The sequence below is a fragment of the Polypterus senegalus genome, chromosome 12 (assembly GCF_016835505.1).
Source record: "Polypterus senegalus isolate Bchr_013 chromosome 12, ASM1683550v1, whole genome shotgun sequence".
NCBI lineage: Eukaryota > Metazoa > Chordata > Cladistia > Polypteriformes > Polypteridae > Polypterus > Polypterus senegalus.
The window spans coordinates 139,355,688-139,373,407 of NC_053165.1; the positions used below are offsets into that span (position 1 = coordinate 139,355,688).

The 17,720-nt window shown below is 38.2% G+C and overlaps 1 protein-coding gene across 1 annotated transcript; it reads right to left on the reverse strand.

The window, feature by feature from the left end:
- Nucleotides 1–9,506: 9,506 nt before the first annotated feature.
- LOC120541709 (trypsin-like) lies at nucleotides 9,507–13,308 on the reverse strand. Its single transcript, XM_039773590.1, has 5 exons — nucleotides 13,135–13,308; nucleotides 12,092–12,254; nucleotides 11,459–11,718; nucleotides 10,942–11,078; nucleotides 9,507–9,967 (listed from the first exon to the last, which is right to left on the reverse strand). Exons 1-5 carry the CDS (start codon nucleotides 13,178–13,180, stop codon nucleotides 9,818–9,820), a joined length of 756 nt encoding a protein of 251 aa, XP_039629524.1. The 5' UTR covers nucleotides 13,181–13,308; the 3' UTR covers nucleotides 9,507–9,817.
- Nucleotides 13,309–17,720: the final 4,412 nt, after the last annotated feature.

The window sequence follows — 17,720 nt, forward strand, 5'->3', positions numbered from 1 at the left end:
CAATTTATTGCTACACTCTAGTGCACTGGTCAACACTGTTGTCCACCTCAAAGCAAGTAGCAAGAGGCTACATTTTTTATCTTTTATTGAATTTATTAAAGCATGTTCATTCCATACAATCAAGTCAAAACTTAATAAAACTAAATTCAAATCAACCCCACCCATGAGAAAGAGAGGAAGGCCAACAGCTGCAATAAAACAATTGAGAGTAGTAAAGAGAGAAAGGAGTTTTTTCTCCCCAATATAAATGCTTATTCCAAAATGTTATTGATTAGGTCCTGCCAGGTTTTAAAAAAGGTTTGAAGAGATCCTCTGAGAGTTTGATTTTTTACATTTTTAAATAGTATATAACCCACTGTTACCCACTGACTTAAAAGAGGAGAGTTTGGATTCTTCCAGTTGAGCAAGATAAGTCTATGTGCCAGTAGTGAAGTAAAGGCAATTACAGTTTGTTTGTCCTCCTCCACTTTAAGCCCACCAAACACAACTGTTAATGGATTAGGAGGGATTGTGACAACAAGACTGTCTAACAGGCATTTAAAAATGTTCATCCAGAATGATGTTAATTTGGTACAGGCCCAAAACATGTGGCCCAGTGAAGCTGGAGCTCGATTGCAACGTTCGTAGGTTGGATCTTGTCCTGGAAATATTTTGGACAATTTTAAGTGAGGTAGATGTGCTTGATAAAAGATTTTAAGTTGAACAATTAAATGTTTTGCCCATATGGAGCTACAGTGAATTCTGTGCATTGCTACCTTCCACTCTGTTTCTGAAATGTTGTGTAAGAGATCCTTTTCCCACTGTACTCTGGGATCTTTAAAAGGAAGGGACTTTAAAATGTTTTATATATTATAGAAATACTGTCTGATTCCCAAAGACTGATCAATATCTCTTCTGGGATAGAAATAGGTAGGAGGTAGGGAAAATTGGGCAGCTTTCGCTTAGCAAACTTTCTAATTTGGAGAGAGTGGAAAAATTGTGTTGATGTGAAACTAAATTTGGAGTGTAATTGTTTATAGGATGCAAAGTTATTATTTTTATACAAATCTCTAAATGACTTAATCCCATATGTTTTCCAAACATTAAAAACTGCAAATTTGAGAGAGTGGAAAAAGATGGTTATCATGTAGAGGTGCTACAGATAAATTATTCTCTAACTTGAAGTGCTTCCTACATTGGTTCTGTATTCTGAGTGAAGGAAGGACAATTGGGTTGTTAGTATATTGGCAATAAGTTGGTTTTACTGGTGTACAAAGCAAAGAATATAAAGAAGTACTGCAGGATTTCATTTCTATTGCAGACCAGGCCTGTGTATGTTCAACTATTTGTATCAATGTCCAAGTTTTTATAGCTTGTATGTTTGCCGCCCAGTAATAAAACTGAAAATTAGGTAGAGCCATGGCGCCTTCTGATTTAGGTTGTTGTAGGGTCGCCTTTTGAATGCGGGGGTTTTTCAAATTCCAAATAAATGAGGTTATGATTGAATCTAATCTCTTAAAAAATTATTATTACTGTATATGGGGATGTTTTAAAATAAGAACAGAAGCTTAGGGAGGATAGATAGTCATCTTGATAATGTTAATTCTCCATGATAAAGTAACATGGAGTGTAGACCATCTATGCATGTCTTATTTAATTTTGTCCAGGCAAACAGCAAAACTTTGTTGGAAAAGAGCTTTATATTTATTTGTGATGTTGACCCCTAGGTATTTAAACTGCTCTGCAATGATAAAAGGAATGTGTCCAATCTAGTGTTGTTTGCTAGAGAATTCAGTAGAAAAAGCACACCTTTGTTCAAATTAATTTTAAGTCCCAATATCTTTTGAAATTCTGTTAGTACATTTACAGCTGAAGGCACAGAATTATATCATCATTATCACAGAACAATAATATCTAGCACAACAGAATCAAGAACACATTGTGTGTGAGTTGGTGGTCTATTGATAGTCTCCATTTAGGTGAACTGGTAGTAGTAATACTTGTAGTAGTCATAAATAGTGCCACTGTTGTCACATTTACATGAAAACAGTGAAATTCTTATTTGCATGTTCTACGGAAATAATCATCCAAATGCTGTGTGAAATTTTATTAAGAGTAATCAACTTTTAAACACAGAGATAGCTCGAAAGATAGCCTAATAAATGATTTAGTTGCTCCAGATGTATTTTTTCTCTCTGTTCCTCTGTCTAACCAGAACATTCAAGGAAGTCTTGGTTATGTAAAAGATCTTCTGCTTGACCTTCAGCTCCATCTTGTTTTTTAGCTGGTCTCTGTACGTTTAGATGTAAATAATCCTTGTAGTTTCTGCACATTTACCTAATACAAGCTAGATTATTATGTGTGAGTATAAATGGAAGCTAAACCTATATGTAAATATATGCAGTTAGGTCCATAAATATTTGGACAGAGACAACTTTTTTCTAATTTTGGTTCTGTACATTACCACAATGAGCCCCTGAAATGAAGGGATGTGTTAAAAAAATGCTTTAGTTGCCTCACATTTTTATGCAATCTTTTTGTTCAACCCACTGAATTAAAGCTGAAAGTCTGCACTTCAACAGCATCTGAGTTGTTTCATTTAAAATTCATTGTGGTAATGTACAGAACCAAAATTAGAAAAAAGTTGTCTCATGAAAGAAAGAACTGCATGAATAGTGTCCATTAAAGCAGCTAATATTGATTTGAGTCCATGACCCTGAAAGAGAAATCCTAAAAGAAAGCAATTAAGCCAAAAAAATATAAATAAATAAATAAGTGCAAAATTAGACACACAAATTTAAAAACACAAGAAATAGACAAAGACCAAAATGTGCAGGCAAAAAATTTCAAAAAGATAAAAATCATTTTTTTAAAAAAAAAAAAAAATCAAAAGCGCAAGCTTTATTTGACACATGATATTTTAAGTTAGCTGACAAATCTTCAATAACCCGCACAACTGCGTTTCTGGAAAAGCGAACGTTGTTGAATTCCTGCATTTTCTCTGGGCACATTATTCCTACGACTTTAGTGAGGCACTGTTTTATGAAGTCACCATCTGAGAAAGGTTTCCCATGATGTAGAGTAAGTTGCACAGATGCCTCCATTCCTTGTGCATCCGCACACTGCTGTGACTGAAGCTCTACTGGCTTTTAAGATAAAAATCTTAAAGGAAAACCTTAGGGTATTAGTGCACTTGTGATGAGAACAGGGCACTCGGCCCAGCTCGTTCATCCATCCTATCCATCTAAAGTCTTCAGGTTAAGATTTGAAGGTTCATAAAGTTCTGCTCTTGGTCATTTTATTCCATGTGTCTATGGTTCTTTCCTTAAGAACAACTTCCTAACAATTTTGTAAAATCTACACCTAATAGGTCACCAACCATGTTTCCTTGTTCTTCACAATAAATTTGTTTTAAAGTAACATCTGGGATTTGCAGTACTAATCCATTTCAAAATTGTAATCACTTTCATCATGCCATGTCTTTATCTCTGTTTGATTAAACTGAAAAGGTTCTACTCCATCGGTCATTTCCTCATAGCTCATACCTCTTCTCTGGATTTTCTCTAGCCTTGATATGCCCTTTTTGTAATATGGAGACCAAAACTTTATGCGATCGAGGCCTCACTGTGTTAGATATAGTAACTTAAACATAACCTCCCTTGACTTACACTTACTTAAAACATAATATCCTATTACAAAACCACACATAAGGCAACAAAGAAATCATTTTTTTCCACCATATCATATAAACCTGAGGATTACTCTACCTGTCTAGGAAAGCAGCAGTCAAAAGGAGCAGCAAGTTCATGGTGCCAGATGGAAATGTATGCCATCAATGCCACTGTTCTGTATGTGTGTGTTTTCTTATCAGCTGTTATTTTCTCATTCCTCTATATTATATGATAAAATTAGATAACGTCTTCCTATGATGGTATGTGTTTCCCCTTCACTTTCCCTTAACACTGAGCAAACACATATTAATAATTTGGCTAACCTGTGTGCCTTTTCTCAGTTTAGTTGATCATTTTATGTCTTTGTTTTAATGAGAAGAATGAGAAAAGTATAAATGATAAAAAATTCTTTGTACAAGATAAGGTAATCTAAGCTTCAAATCTTGGATGAATAGTCTTCTATGTAAGTAAGTAATTCTGATGTGTTCTCATCCTAAGTTTTCTTGAGTTGAGGACTCTGAAGGAAGTGTCTGCTTCATGACATCCCTGCTCACACTTTAGGTTTAAGTCCTGCTGGGGTTGCCTTATATGTGAATTTGCATGTTCTCCATGTTTCTCTCATTGACCTAGCAGTGTCTTCTGGGATGGGAAATAACATTGATGATGGCCAACTAAGAGCTATGTTGCATTTGTATATTGCAAGTCCCACTTAAATGTGTGTCCATTCAAAGTTAAATATGTATAAATCAGAGACCATGGGTCCTTTCTTCTGACTACATTGTGAAGTTCCTGTATATGTGTGGTGAGTGCTTTAGATGTTTGTCCAATGTATAGAGCTGGACATGTTTCACATGGCATGCTGTAACTGTGCTCTTTGTCTCTTCTGCCAATTTCTTACCTTTAGCATTAAAACGGAGTGTGCAGAGTGTATGTAGGCTTGTGCACTCTTTTGATTACTGATCTGGATTTGCACACAAATAAGTTTGACTGGACAAATATGTAAATTGGTCTCAGTGCAAAGTACAATTCAAGGCTAATACTAAGAGTGCCAGAGAACTGGCTGAAATGTGGCTATCCATTTAAAACTACATTAACAAACATTTGGGCATGAACCCAGCATATGCAAGCTTGAAATGAAGAACAGGCATCATTAATAAATAAGACTTAATGGCCAACAGCCTCAGAATCCGACCTCATCAGTCCCCCATCAACATCCATCCAACCCTCACCTCCTTATTTGCTATATATTGGCTTTGGATTCCTGTAAGTCTAATCATTTTCCTCTGATGAAGATTCCTGATAGGAGTCGAAAGCTTAGAAATACAAAAAAAAAAAACAACTGTAAGATATATGATTCATTTTCTCTCTTTGTGGATTTCCAGCTATAAATCTACTAACTACAGCAGCTACTAAATAGTATTAACTGAGTTTCCGTCACTTTATCAGTTTCTAAAAGTCCAAATTGAGAAAGAATTCTAAACAGATCTGTATCTGTATGTAGACGCAAGAAGTTAAAGATCAAAGACAATATACTGTATATACTAAAAAGGCTTCTGGAGCAATCACACTTATACTGTATACACAATATACAGTTATCTACTGTATAATGCAGTGATTCTCAACCTGTGGGGCAGGGAAGTAGTAACAAAAGGCTAAGATGTGAAAAAGAAAACAAGAATCGAAAATATGAAAAAAATCTGTTGAAACCAAAACAAATTAACTAAAACTACATTCTGATACTAGAACAATAAATACAGAGTTAGATAAATGTCGATAAAAGCTAAGTAGGTATAATAAAATATGCATCTACATTTAAAAAAAAATGTTAGGGGGGGGCGCGATTAAAACTGTTATGAAAACTCGGGTCACAAATACTTAAAGGTTGAGAAAACGCTGGTATAATGGACTCAAAGCAGCATTTTAGACATACATTATGCACACATTTAAAATACATTCTCTTCAGGAATGGAGCAAAACTTAAAGAGCTATTGCTCTGCTAATCCCCTAGAAGGCACTCAAAAGTCACTGCAATGGGGAAACCCAAGTTCTGGCAAGGGTCAAAGAGGCAAAGAAATTAAAGGTAATACCATAACGAGCCCCACATTAACTTGTGTACAGTTTTCTGTTTTCGTATCATTGTCACCTATTTAGACATCCATGTATTAGACGGTTTACAATCACACCTGTTTAAAATGTATGAAAACAAACAGTCAAATTCTTGTGAAACTGTGAGAGGTGCACATTTCAGATTGGCATGTCTGCAACTTAGTGCTAGTTTTACTTTGAAAAATGGGAACTTAGAGTGTCCAGGAGCCGGTAAATATGAAAAGGATCTGCCTTCCATTTGACAGAAACCAGAGCAAAGCAACTAATGAGGTGTGCAACTGTTTTGTCTGTCACTGAAGCTACTCCTCTGCATGGAAATGACTCTGTTCAGTGAATGCAGTGGATTCTTCATGATTGACAGGAGTTTGCTTAATGCTCGTCACTCTGCCACAGATGTTAAACTGTCCAGCTTTATTCCTACAATAGAGCCTGCCTTCTTAACAAGTTTGTCCAGGCGTGAGGCGTCTTTCATCTTTATGCTGCCACCCCAGCACACCACCGTGTAGAAGAGGGCACTCGCCACAACCGTCTGGTGGAACATCTGCAGCATCTTACTGCAGATGTTGAAGGATGCCAACCTCCTCAGAAAGTATAGTCTGCTCTGACCTTTCTTACATAGAGCATCAGTATTGGCAGTCCAGTCCAATTTGTCATCCAGCTGCACTCCCAGATATTTAAAGGTCTGCACCCTCTGCACACAGTCACCTCTGATGATCACAGGGTCCATGAGGGGCCTGGGCCTCCTAAAATCCACCACCAGTTCCTTGGTCTTGCTGGTGTTCAGATGTAAATGGTTTGAGTCGCACCATTTAACAAAGTCTTTGATTAGCTTCCTGTACTCCTCCTCCTGCCCACTCCTGATGCAGCCCACCATAGCAGTGTCATCAGCGAACTTTTGCACGTGGCAGGACTCCGAGTCATATTGGAAGTCTGATGTATATAGATTGAACAGGACTGGAGAAAGTACAGTCCCCTGCAGCGCCCCTGTATTGCTGCACACAATGTCAGACCTGCAGTTCCCAAGACGCACATACTGAGGTCTGTCTGTAAGATAGTCCACAATCCATGCCAGCAGGTGGGAGTCTACTCCCATCTCAGACAGCTTGTCTCTAAGGAGCAGAGGTTGGATGGTTTATTTACTTTAGATGAGAATGGAGAAAACAAAATTCCTAAGTTACATGCTTTTTCTATGGGAGAGAAAAATATGAAATTAAACTAAACAAACACTTATGTTTGCGATATTTGTTAATGTCTTTTGTCTGTTTACACTTGCATATATGCATTATCTATTATCCTTGTGTTATAAATTAATTGCATTGCACTGCTAAGAAAAAGTTTGTGAACTATTTCTTTAGCACATTTTCTTACCCATGATGAAGCTCAAAGTGCTTGAGAAGATGTCAAAGAAGTAGTTACATGCAAAAAAACACCAAATTAAAATTAGATAAATATAATAATAAATATATAGTATACAAAAATAAATAATGCATACTTACATAACATTTGAACAAAAAGGATGTTAAGATGAAAGAAAAAAAATCACTTTGCTGATTAGAACAGATTAAAACCTCCTTTCGGGAGTACCATAAATGTAAAATATTGAACTGACATAATATCCATGGCAGAACACGAAGGAGGAAGGTGCTGCCCCCTCCAAAAAAAAATTCCTGAAGTTTGCCAAAGACCACCTTGACACTCCATAATGCTATTTGGAAAATCGTTTCTGGACAAATTAAATTGAATTGTACAGGAAGAATATGCAGTAGTAAATATAGTGTAAAATAAGCACCACATACCAAAATGAAAACTTCAGGCCAGTGATGAAGTATGGTGGAAGGAACAATATGATTTGGGCTGCTTTGCTGCCTCAGGGTACGGACAGCTTCCCGTCATCAAGGGGCAAATGAAGTTTGTCAACGTATCCTGTCAGGGTGGCTGTCTACCAAGTGAAATGCAAGAGAAGTTGGATGATGCAGCAGGACAATGGCCCTAAACAGAGAAGTAAACCTACTACAGAGTGGCTTCAAAATAGTAAAACGTGGCCCAGTGAGAGAGACAAACTTTAACCCAATGGAGATGCTGTGGAATGAGCATACCAGAAATCCTAAGGATATGACTGAGCCGCAACATTCTGTAAGGAGGAATGGTCCAAAATTCATCCTGAACGTTGTTCAGGTCTGATCGGCAGCTACTGGAACTTCTTGTTAAGAAGTTACTGTTACCAAAGGAGGTTCCACCAGTTATTAAATCCAAGGGTTCACTTTTCTTTATCCGCGGCACACTGCAAATGTTTTTTAGGCGTATTCAATAAAGATTTGAAATGTTATTAGCGTAAGCATATTGTGTTCTTCTATAACTGAGACTTCGAGAGGGAGCTCTAGATAGTGTAAAGCAACCGCTTAGCACCTCCAAAGATTTGTAATATTGCCATGTAACATTGTACTGTATCTATGTAATCGTTTTGAAAGGTAAATTAGTGAATTATTTGTAATAAAAAACAGACCCTCATGAAATGTTTTCATTATCAATACTAAATAATGATAGGATCTCATGAGAGGATTTCTTTTGCTGGATGAAACCCCTTATTTGAAAACTGGTAAGAGCATATATCTGCTCAGCATGAGGATCTTCAGATGCACAGAGCAGAGCTAAACCCCCTAATGACATTGGTAACATAAACCAACATCGACCACTTGAAGTTGAGCTGCAAAACTGAGACGAGGAACTGATTCAGTGCCTTAGGAACAAACAAAGTCGCTGGTCACGCTGTGTGCTCTAGTAAGAGATGCTCAACTTCAACAAATCCGGCGTGGACCCCGTGGGGTGGCTGAGTGGTGAACATCTTTGCAAAGCCACCGCTCTCCCTCTTGAGAAGGGTGGGGTAAACACTTTAGCAATGGCAACTCATCCCTCCGGAGGAGGAGTGAATGTGAGGATAATTTTGCAAATCCAGCTTAGCCTCTCTGAAGAGGTTGAGGGTTAAACACTTTTGTAGCTGCAGCTCTTCCACACAGGCACCTGTCCGGCAGACACCAGCTGAAGGACCTCTGTGTCTTCTTAAAACTTACTCTGCATGAGAAATTGGCCTGCAGGCGTGTCTTCTTAATTGCAAATGTTATGAAGACTACCTGCACTTCTGTTAAGGACTGCGTGTTTTGTTTTGTTTGCCGATACTTTTTACACACAGGTGTTATTGAGCATGCAGTGACTGCTTTTACACAGATGAATGGTGAGAACTGGAGGAACACAGCAGTCTCATTTAAAAAAAACACCATGCTAGTGCAGGACACAAGTATTCAATGAATGGATTAGCCAAATTTAACCTTTGAAAAGAAGAGGATTCTAAAATGTGCAATGTTCTGAGTGAAGGACATTCAAAAACTGGTCAAGGACTGTAAAAAGGACTACTGGAGACACAGCAAGCGAGCCAGAGTCGGGATGAGGTAGACAACGCTTGCTGGGAGGTATGGAGGAGAGAATCATATTGTGTTTGTGCTTGATTTATTGCTTATTTACCTGTGTTATTGGGGCTGTGGTACATAAGGCACTGTCACTAAGAAGACAAAGGATTAAAATACTTCTGGGTACTTTTATACAGTGTCCAGAGCGTTAGTCTGTTGGAGTTAACAGGGCAAAAGCGACCCCTAGTGTTTACAGTTCATAATAAGAGTGAGAGTTAGGTGTGGATTTGGAGCAATTTTTAAGGTATATATAATATCTATTGAAGACACACAGGCGTTGATAGTGATTCTTAATATAGTATTTTAATAACTGTAAAAACTGTGTCAGTTTCTCATTAGGTTCTCTCAGTACAAAGAAAAAGACCAGGATGCCTTTTTTTGGGAACTTCCTTTTTCCTTCTAAAATCCCACCCACTAACATTCTACAGGAAGTTACCAACAACAGGAATATCAATCAACATCAATATAAATTGAACTTGTTACTGAACATACAACAGTATACACTTTTGATGGAAACATTTATCTAAGTCAAAAAAGAAAAAGAAAGCCTTAATTGCTTTTCAAATTTTTATTACCAACTTATAACTCTACTGGATACGTTTAGTTTTTTGCAATTATTTCTGCCACCCAGGTGTTATAGTTGCATACTTTGGCATACACCCCAGGTGCATTCTTAGCAGCACAGCCATCTCCCCATGAAACAATGCCTTGCAGCACCCCATCACAGACTAAAGGACCACCAGAGTCACCCTGTTAAAAGAAAAAAAAAAGAAACTGGGTTGACCACCTTTAATTCCGGACTGAATGATTTTTTGATGCAGAAAACTTGCCGCCTCCGCAATCTACACAAACAATGAATCGTTTAAGGTACTTCTTTTAACTCTCCCCTAAGATTAATTTCTTATGTTTAACTCTGCCTCAAATCAAATGCTGCAGAAGTTACTTTGTAGTAGGTGTTAATTTTGTGGAGAATTTTGCACTACATTGATCTTAAAATTCGGCACCACCTTCACACAGATGGACAGACCATTTTACTCTCTTCAATACTGATATCAAGGTTTACAGTAAGCAGTGAAATTTAAACAGGATTAACAAATACGATAGGCACACAGTGGAGTTCTGGTTAGCAAGGCTGAACTGCAGCTCCTTATGTGACTGGGTAGATTTTCTCAAACATTCCAAAAAAGTGCATTTTAGGTTGACTGCCATCATACATTGACCCATCAGCAACAGGGACATAACAGAATCAATCCATCCATCTGTGTATAGGAAACCAGTGCATTGTAGGGCACACTAAAGTGCACAGCAGCTTTCATACATATAGGCTATTTTAGAGCAATTATTCCATTTTACAACATGTTCCTCCATAGGAAAAAAAAAACTGTATTGTTTGGTTAGGAGACTATGCCAAATCCAGAAAATACACTCCAGGGGAGAATCAATCCAGAGCCTAAACCTGGACAGGATGGAGAAACATCAGCCTGAAGCAGACTCTTTGATAAATATTGTAGCACAGTTGGTGGTTCCTAAAGAAGTTCACAAGCGAATCACAGGAAAAACATCCCACACATATTAGAAAGATGTATATTAATGTGAAATCTTCAAAAAAATATAAATGTGACATATATTTTGCATTTATTTACTATGTGTAGTATGTTATATATTTCAATGCAGGGAAAATCTCATCAATACAAAGTGGGAGATCAAAGGTGTCCAGATCTTACCTGACAAGAGTCCTTGCCACCTTCCATAAAGCCAGCACAGAACATGTTGTCTGTGACCCTGTTTCCATAAGCTTTGCGACATGTTGTGTCAGAGAGGATGGGGACATCAAGGCATTGAAGACTTTCAGGGTATTGAACTGAAACACAAATAAGTAGACAGAAAAAAATATGAGAAGTGCACTCTCTCTCTACTACCTATCCAAGATGGGTTGAAATTTAAGCAATCAAACTAGAACTCAGTGTTAACATTTGCAGTACACCATGATAGTAAACTGGTCCTGTACCCATAGGTGTGAAAATATGCATGAGGGTTTCCAAATTATGTCACACAGAGAAAGTCACCCATGACTTGTAAATTCATACATTTACACAGAAATACTTAGAGTTGCTTTTTGGCCTAACCCTCAGATTTCTGTATCCTAGTTCACAGCGGTGGGAGCTTATAAGCATTCAGATGTATGGACATTTGTGGAAGGATCTTCAGATGGTGCAGTCTGGTTAAAAAAAATAAGCTCACCTCCAGATGTTCTTAGGTTTCCCCATCCAGACACCAGGCACTGACTGCCTGCAGGGGCACAGTTGTTTGCCAGTTGGATTGGTTGGATGTACTCATTGAACTGGACTGGACTCTGTAGTTTGATCAGCATGATGTCATTATCAATTGTCCAGGAGCTGTAGCCGGGATGGTTGAAGACTTTAGAGACTTTGATGCGCTGCTCAGTCCCCTCCACTTGAACGAGGTTATGTTCTCCCAGATGTACAATTAAGCTGCTAGCACTGAAATCGAGCAGAATTAGACATCTTAGAATGGCAGGGGCATTCGGAGTAGGTATGAAGTTTAGGCAAAATCTAGCTGGACTCAAGCTGGACTGGAGAATATTGTATCAAAGTCAAAGATAAACTGATGTGGGTCAAAGTCAAAGGTAATTGAACCAGGGCAAACTAAGGGGTACCAAAAATACCCAAGAGACATTATTATTAGGTAGTTGAATCAGTGGCAGAGATGAACAGAATAATCCCTGATGAAAATTGGCAGAAAATTAAAACCAGCACCATAGACAAGATTTGCTCAGTAAAAGGTAAAGCAGATAACTTTGCATTTAGAACTTTCTCACCATAAATCAGGGCAAATTTAGCAAACAGTGCTTACGGTTTATAACAATGGGCAGCAGACACCAGCCACCACTCGTTGATGAGAACGGCTCCGCACCAGCGTTTGTTGTCTGTGGTCAGAAAGGCTTGCCAAGGCTGTGAATGAGCAGGACACTCATAGCCATTGATTATCTTATCATCATCTTCAAGCGGGAATGCCACTAAAAAGGAAGTTTGAGAAAGATCTGCTTTATTGCTGGACAATACTAAGTTGTGCAAAGAACATTTCAAAGTCCACAGGGCATTCTGCGAAACAGCTAACCCAGAGCTGAGCTTAATTTCACTGAACTAGTCCCACCACCCATGTGAGCTCAGGTTTTATGTCATGCAGGAAGCAGTAACACAGGACATTACCTTCCTTTCGAGAAAGAAAGAAAGAAAGATAACGCCATTGCCCTAGTCCCACTACCCATTTGAGCTCAAATTATAGGTTGCGCAGATTTTATTGCTTTAGTTTGCAATGGAGCTCAATTAATTATAAATTTGATAATATGTAATACTGTAAAAGAAAACATAAAAGACAGCCTGCTTGTCCAGACTCTAACCTTACATAAATTTATGATTAAGTAAATTAAGGGTTTTATAGGCTGTTGGATATTTATAAAACTAGTTACTGTTTGTAGCTCGTTAGACACCATGCCATATATTACAGTATTTATCATTAAATTAAATATTGACTCATTTGGATACTTAATTATTCCCCGATTACTATTAATGGCTAACTGGAAATATTAAAAGGCATTTTTATGGTTTCTTTGGCTAATACAGATAGTCCATAATATAAAAAGCAACAGACTGTAGTCTTGCTCTAGCCCAAGATAGTACATTCAGTACATTCAACAAACATGTCTAGGGCCTATAGAAGGAAAATTAAACCTGGTTTAGTAGGAAATGTGGACACAGGAAAAGCAAACATATAAGGGCCCCATACCAGTACTTGAACTTGACACCTACTTTTAAAGTTCACAGCTCAAGACAACTCCAAAAGAAAGAAAGAAAGAAAGTTTACACACATATTAAAAAACTTGTGGTTTACTGTACCTGAAGAGACTATCAAAGCAGCAGTCACAAGAAGTAGTGTGTTCATGGCGCCTGTTGTAAACCGTGTGCTATTAAAGCGGTGGTTCTGTATTTATGTATTCTTCTTATCAGCTATCATTTTCCTATTCCTCACTATTCAATGTTAAAATGAGCTCATTTCTTCCAACTACTGTAGATATTTCCACTGCACTTTCCATTGAAATCGAGCAACTAGGGCTAAAAGATTAAGCTGTCCTGCTCACCATCTCTTACTTTAATTGTAATGTAAGCAATTTTTTTTTTATAGAATTAACAGATAAACTGAATGCTAAAACTATTTAAACTCTTTGAAACGATAGTTTGTTTTCTGAGTTTATTTTGTTCTTAGTTTTATGAATGTTTTCAATAATTTGTATAATAAATGTTAACTTTAAAGGAAACCACAGAACAGCCTAATACATTTCATTAATGAAAAATACTTACTGGTTTATTTGTTAAGTACAACAAAGTAACCAAGGTCCCTGCTTATATAACCAATAAGAATACTGTAATATGATTACATATACCCTATTTACTTTGATTGGAAACTTTAAATCTTTAAACTGAGATTAATTTGAATGCGTGTGATGATAGGGTAGGCTCCATGCTCCCTGGTTGCTTCTTGGGAACAAATGAGGAAAGATACACACACAGTCAGCAAGGGTTTGGTGCAAAGTGTTCAGTGCTCTTTATTAAAAACAAGAGAAAAGTGCTCAAAAACAAGTGCAGTGTGATAAATCTTCTTCAATAAATAAATAATCCATAAAATCAAAATGTGAAATGGAAGTTAAAATATTCCTTAAATATATTCCATAAAACAAGGTTAAAGTCAAGGGCATGCAATACTCTTAAAACCATGAGCCTCAGTGCTTCTCTCTAAAATCTGATGTCTCCTTGGCTTACCCTTTACAGATTCCTCTGCACAAGGTGACTTCCACCAGCAGGCACAGACAACCCTTTAATCCAGCTTGGTCATGTTACCAGTCTGTTAGACTTTCGAGTGCGCGGTACTGAGCTTTGCTCCATGTTTTCATCATGCTGCAGTCCATCTGGCTTCTAAGGGAGCCTTCTGGAGAATTTGGTTGCTCCTGCTCCAAAAACGCTCAGTAGGAGCAACCCATCTGCCCCCTTCTTGATCGTCTGGACAGATGCTCTTCTCACAGGGCTTACTAAATTTGTCTGCCTGCTTCCTCTCTCATATTACACCGACCTCCATCCTGTTTCTGCCCTTCTCTTCATTCCTTTACTTTCTTTAACCCCCATGTTTCCATTTTTCCTTTTCTCTTTTTTTTTTTCATTGTTTCCTCTATGCCATGCAGGATCTTTATATAGCCCTGATTGGGTGCAGGTACTCTCCTCCGCCCACTCCGAGGTGTGCATGAGGCACCTGACTGACCCGCTCTCATTCGCACGTGAATGCGCAATCAGCCAAGCAACCCAATCAACCCTGGAGTGGCGCCCGAATGCACAAACTTGCACCCATTCAGAGACTGCATGCACTGGGACTCGATTAATAATTTAGAAATCATTCTTCACCACAGACCTCTTATGACAATGCTAGATAATAGTGCCATAATATGAAGAGCTAAAATGTGACCAAGGTGAACATATACCAAATGCTGCATTAACTGTTGTCTTGTGTGTTCTCTAAACCTCCTTTTAGCTCAGTACTCAAATTCAGCAGTCCAGGGCTGTTTCCTGAATTGTTAGGACAGGCCTCTCACAATCCTATATATATATATATATTATAATAAACATGCTTTAGAATGTTATGTTAGATGTAAAACTATGTTAAATGTGCAATAATGGATTCAGAAAATATTCTGAAATTCCCCATGGGATTAATAAAGTTTATCTAATCTATTCATGGCCCTTCACTTTATGCACACTTTATTGAGTTGTACATGGATAAATTTGCCATTTTTTGCTCATAAATCTACACTAAAACCTAGCCCTTTAATTCATTACTTTGAAGAAGTTCCTTTGGGAGCAATTACAGCTTTGAGTATGCTTGGATAAGTCTCAACAAGCTTTTTACACCAAGATTTGGGAAGTTTATTCCATTCTTCCTGGCAAAACCTGTCAAGACCTGTTAGACTGGATGAGAAGTGTCTGTAACCTGTTGTCTTCAGGTATTTCCACAGATGCTCTATGGGGTTTAAGTCTGAGTCACTCAAGGACACTCAGAGATGTGTCCCAAAGCCATTCCTGCATTATCTTGGCTGTATGCTTCTGGTCATTGTCACGCTGAAACATAAACTATCACCCCAGTATGATGTTCATTCACTCTGGAGCAGATTTTCTTCAAGGACTTAGAATTTAGCAGCACACATGCTTTAGTCAATTTTGATTAGTCTTACTGTGCCTGCCGCTAACAAACATTCTTTAGCTTGATACTGCCGCCAATATGATACAACGTAAGGATGATATTAGGCAGCTGATGAGCAGTTCCTGGTTTTCACCAGTTAGTGTTCGGAGTCCTACCTAAAGAGTTCATTTTTTGTCTCACCAAACCAGAGCATCTTTTCCAACGTGCTTGCAAACTCCAAGAAGGCCATCACATGCCTTTAACACAAGAGTCGCTTCAGTCTAGCCACCCTACAACAAACACCTGATTGATTGGAGTGCTGCTGAAATGGTCATCCTTCTAATAGGTTCTCCCATCTTGGAAGAGGACTTCTGAAACTGTGTTAGAGAGACCATTGGGTTTTTGGTCACAAAAAACAAAGACCTTCTTTCCTGTTTACTTGGGATGGTCAGATGTCCAACTCTAGGAAGAGTGCTGGTGCCTCCAAACTTCTTCAGTTTCACACTTATTGAGGTCACTTTGCTCCTGGGAATACTCAAAGGTTTAGAAATGCTTTTATACCCTTGCCCTGGTCTATGCCACACCACAATTTAATCACAAAGGTCTACAGAGAGTTCCTTGGACTTCACGTTGAGTGCTTAACCGATAGATTAATTGATTTATTCAGTGCACACTATAGAAGACACAGTGCCCAAAGATACAATTGTACCATTCCCCTCAAAACAGATATATGACTGACAATCTTTCAAACATTTCTGTCTTTTTCACCCATGTTGACAGAAAAATTCCTAAACTTCTGTTTTTGAGGGCAGAACCTCCTATAGTGGAACACTAATGTAGATGTGAAGAAGATTGGTTGTTGCTAAGGGTGAGTTGTTGGAGTTGAAAAGGTTGGTGATCAACTACACAACCAGTGAAGATTGTTGCACAAGAGAAGACAGTGAACAGTATTCGATTTACTTACATCTTATTCTGTGACACCCACTCTGTATGACCTCTCTCACCACATCCATAAACCTTCTCATAGGCCTTCCTCTTTTCCTCTTGCCTGGCAGCTCCATCTTTAGCATCCTTTTCCCAATATATATCCAGCATCTCTCCTCAACATGTCCAACCCAACGCAAACTTACCTCGCTGACTGTCTCCAAACCATCCAAGCTGAGATGATTATGTACTCATTTCTAATCCTGTCCATCCTCACCCCACCCAATGCAAATCTTAACATCTTTAACTCTGCCACTTCCAGCTCTGTCTCCTGTTTGTTGGTCAATGCGACCATCTCCTACCCATAAAACACAGCTGGTCTCATTACTATCCTGTATATCTTCCCTTTCACACTTGCCGATACCCGTCTGTCACAAATCACTCCTGACACTCTTCTCCATCCATTCCACCCTGCCAGCAATGTCTTTTTCACCTCTCTTTCACAATCCCTATTACTCTGTATTGTTGATCCCAAGTATAAACTCATTCACCTTCGCCAGCTCTTCTCCCTGCATCCTCACCATTCCACTGATGTCCCCCTCATTCACACACATGTATTCTGTCTTGTTCCTAATGATTTTCATTCCTCTCCTCTTTAGACCATATCTCCACAGAATCCATTACATTCATGATATTACAGTTCTCTGATACATTTAAATACTGAGATGTATACTTGATATTTCAGTATTCATGTCATATCAATTGAAGCATGTTATTAAATATGGGAACACGATGGCGCAGTGATAGTGATGAACTGGCGCCCCATCCAGAGATTGTTCCTGTCTCCCGCAAGTTGCTTGCTGCTCCATGCGTGACCTTCTATGAAATAAATTTATTGCAGCAGTACTTTCTCTTTCAAACATACTAAGCCCCAATTCCTATCCTTACTTTTCTTTCTCCAAGCACCCAATCGCCACACAATCAGCTCTGTAATAGACGTTAAGCCATCTGTAAGCTTAGAACTCTGATTCTTCAAAACTTTTAAGGAACATTGAAATATCTTCATAGTACATGTTCAATTATTCTATCCATCTATCCTTCCAGCGTTGCGTCAGCCCCAGCAAGAATAGAACGCGAGGCAGGAACAATCCCTGAATGAGCTGCCAGCTTGTTGCTAGCGCTATGACACTGTGTCCTCACATGTTTAATTATTAAAAATATAGATTTAAATGTTAACATTTTATCTGTTTAATGTAATAAACATATTTTGCTGCATTTCATCTTAAAAATGATATCGTCATCATATGTAAAATGAGTTTCCTCCGCAGGGTGTCTG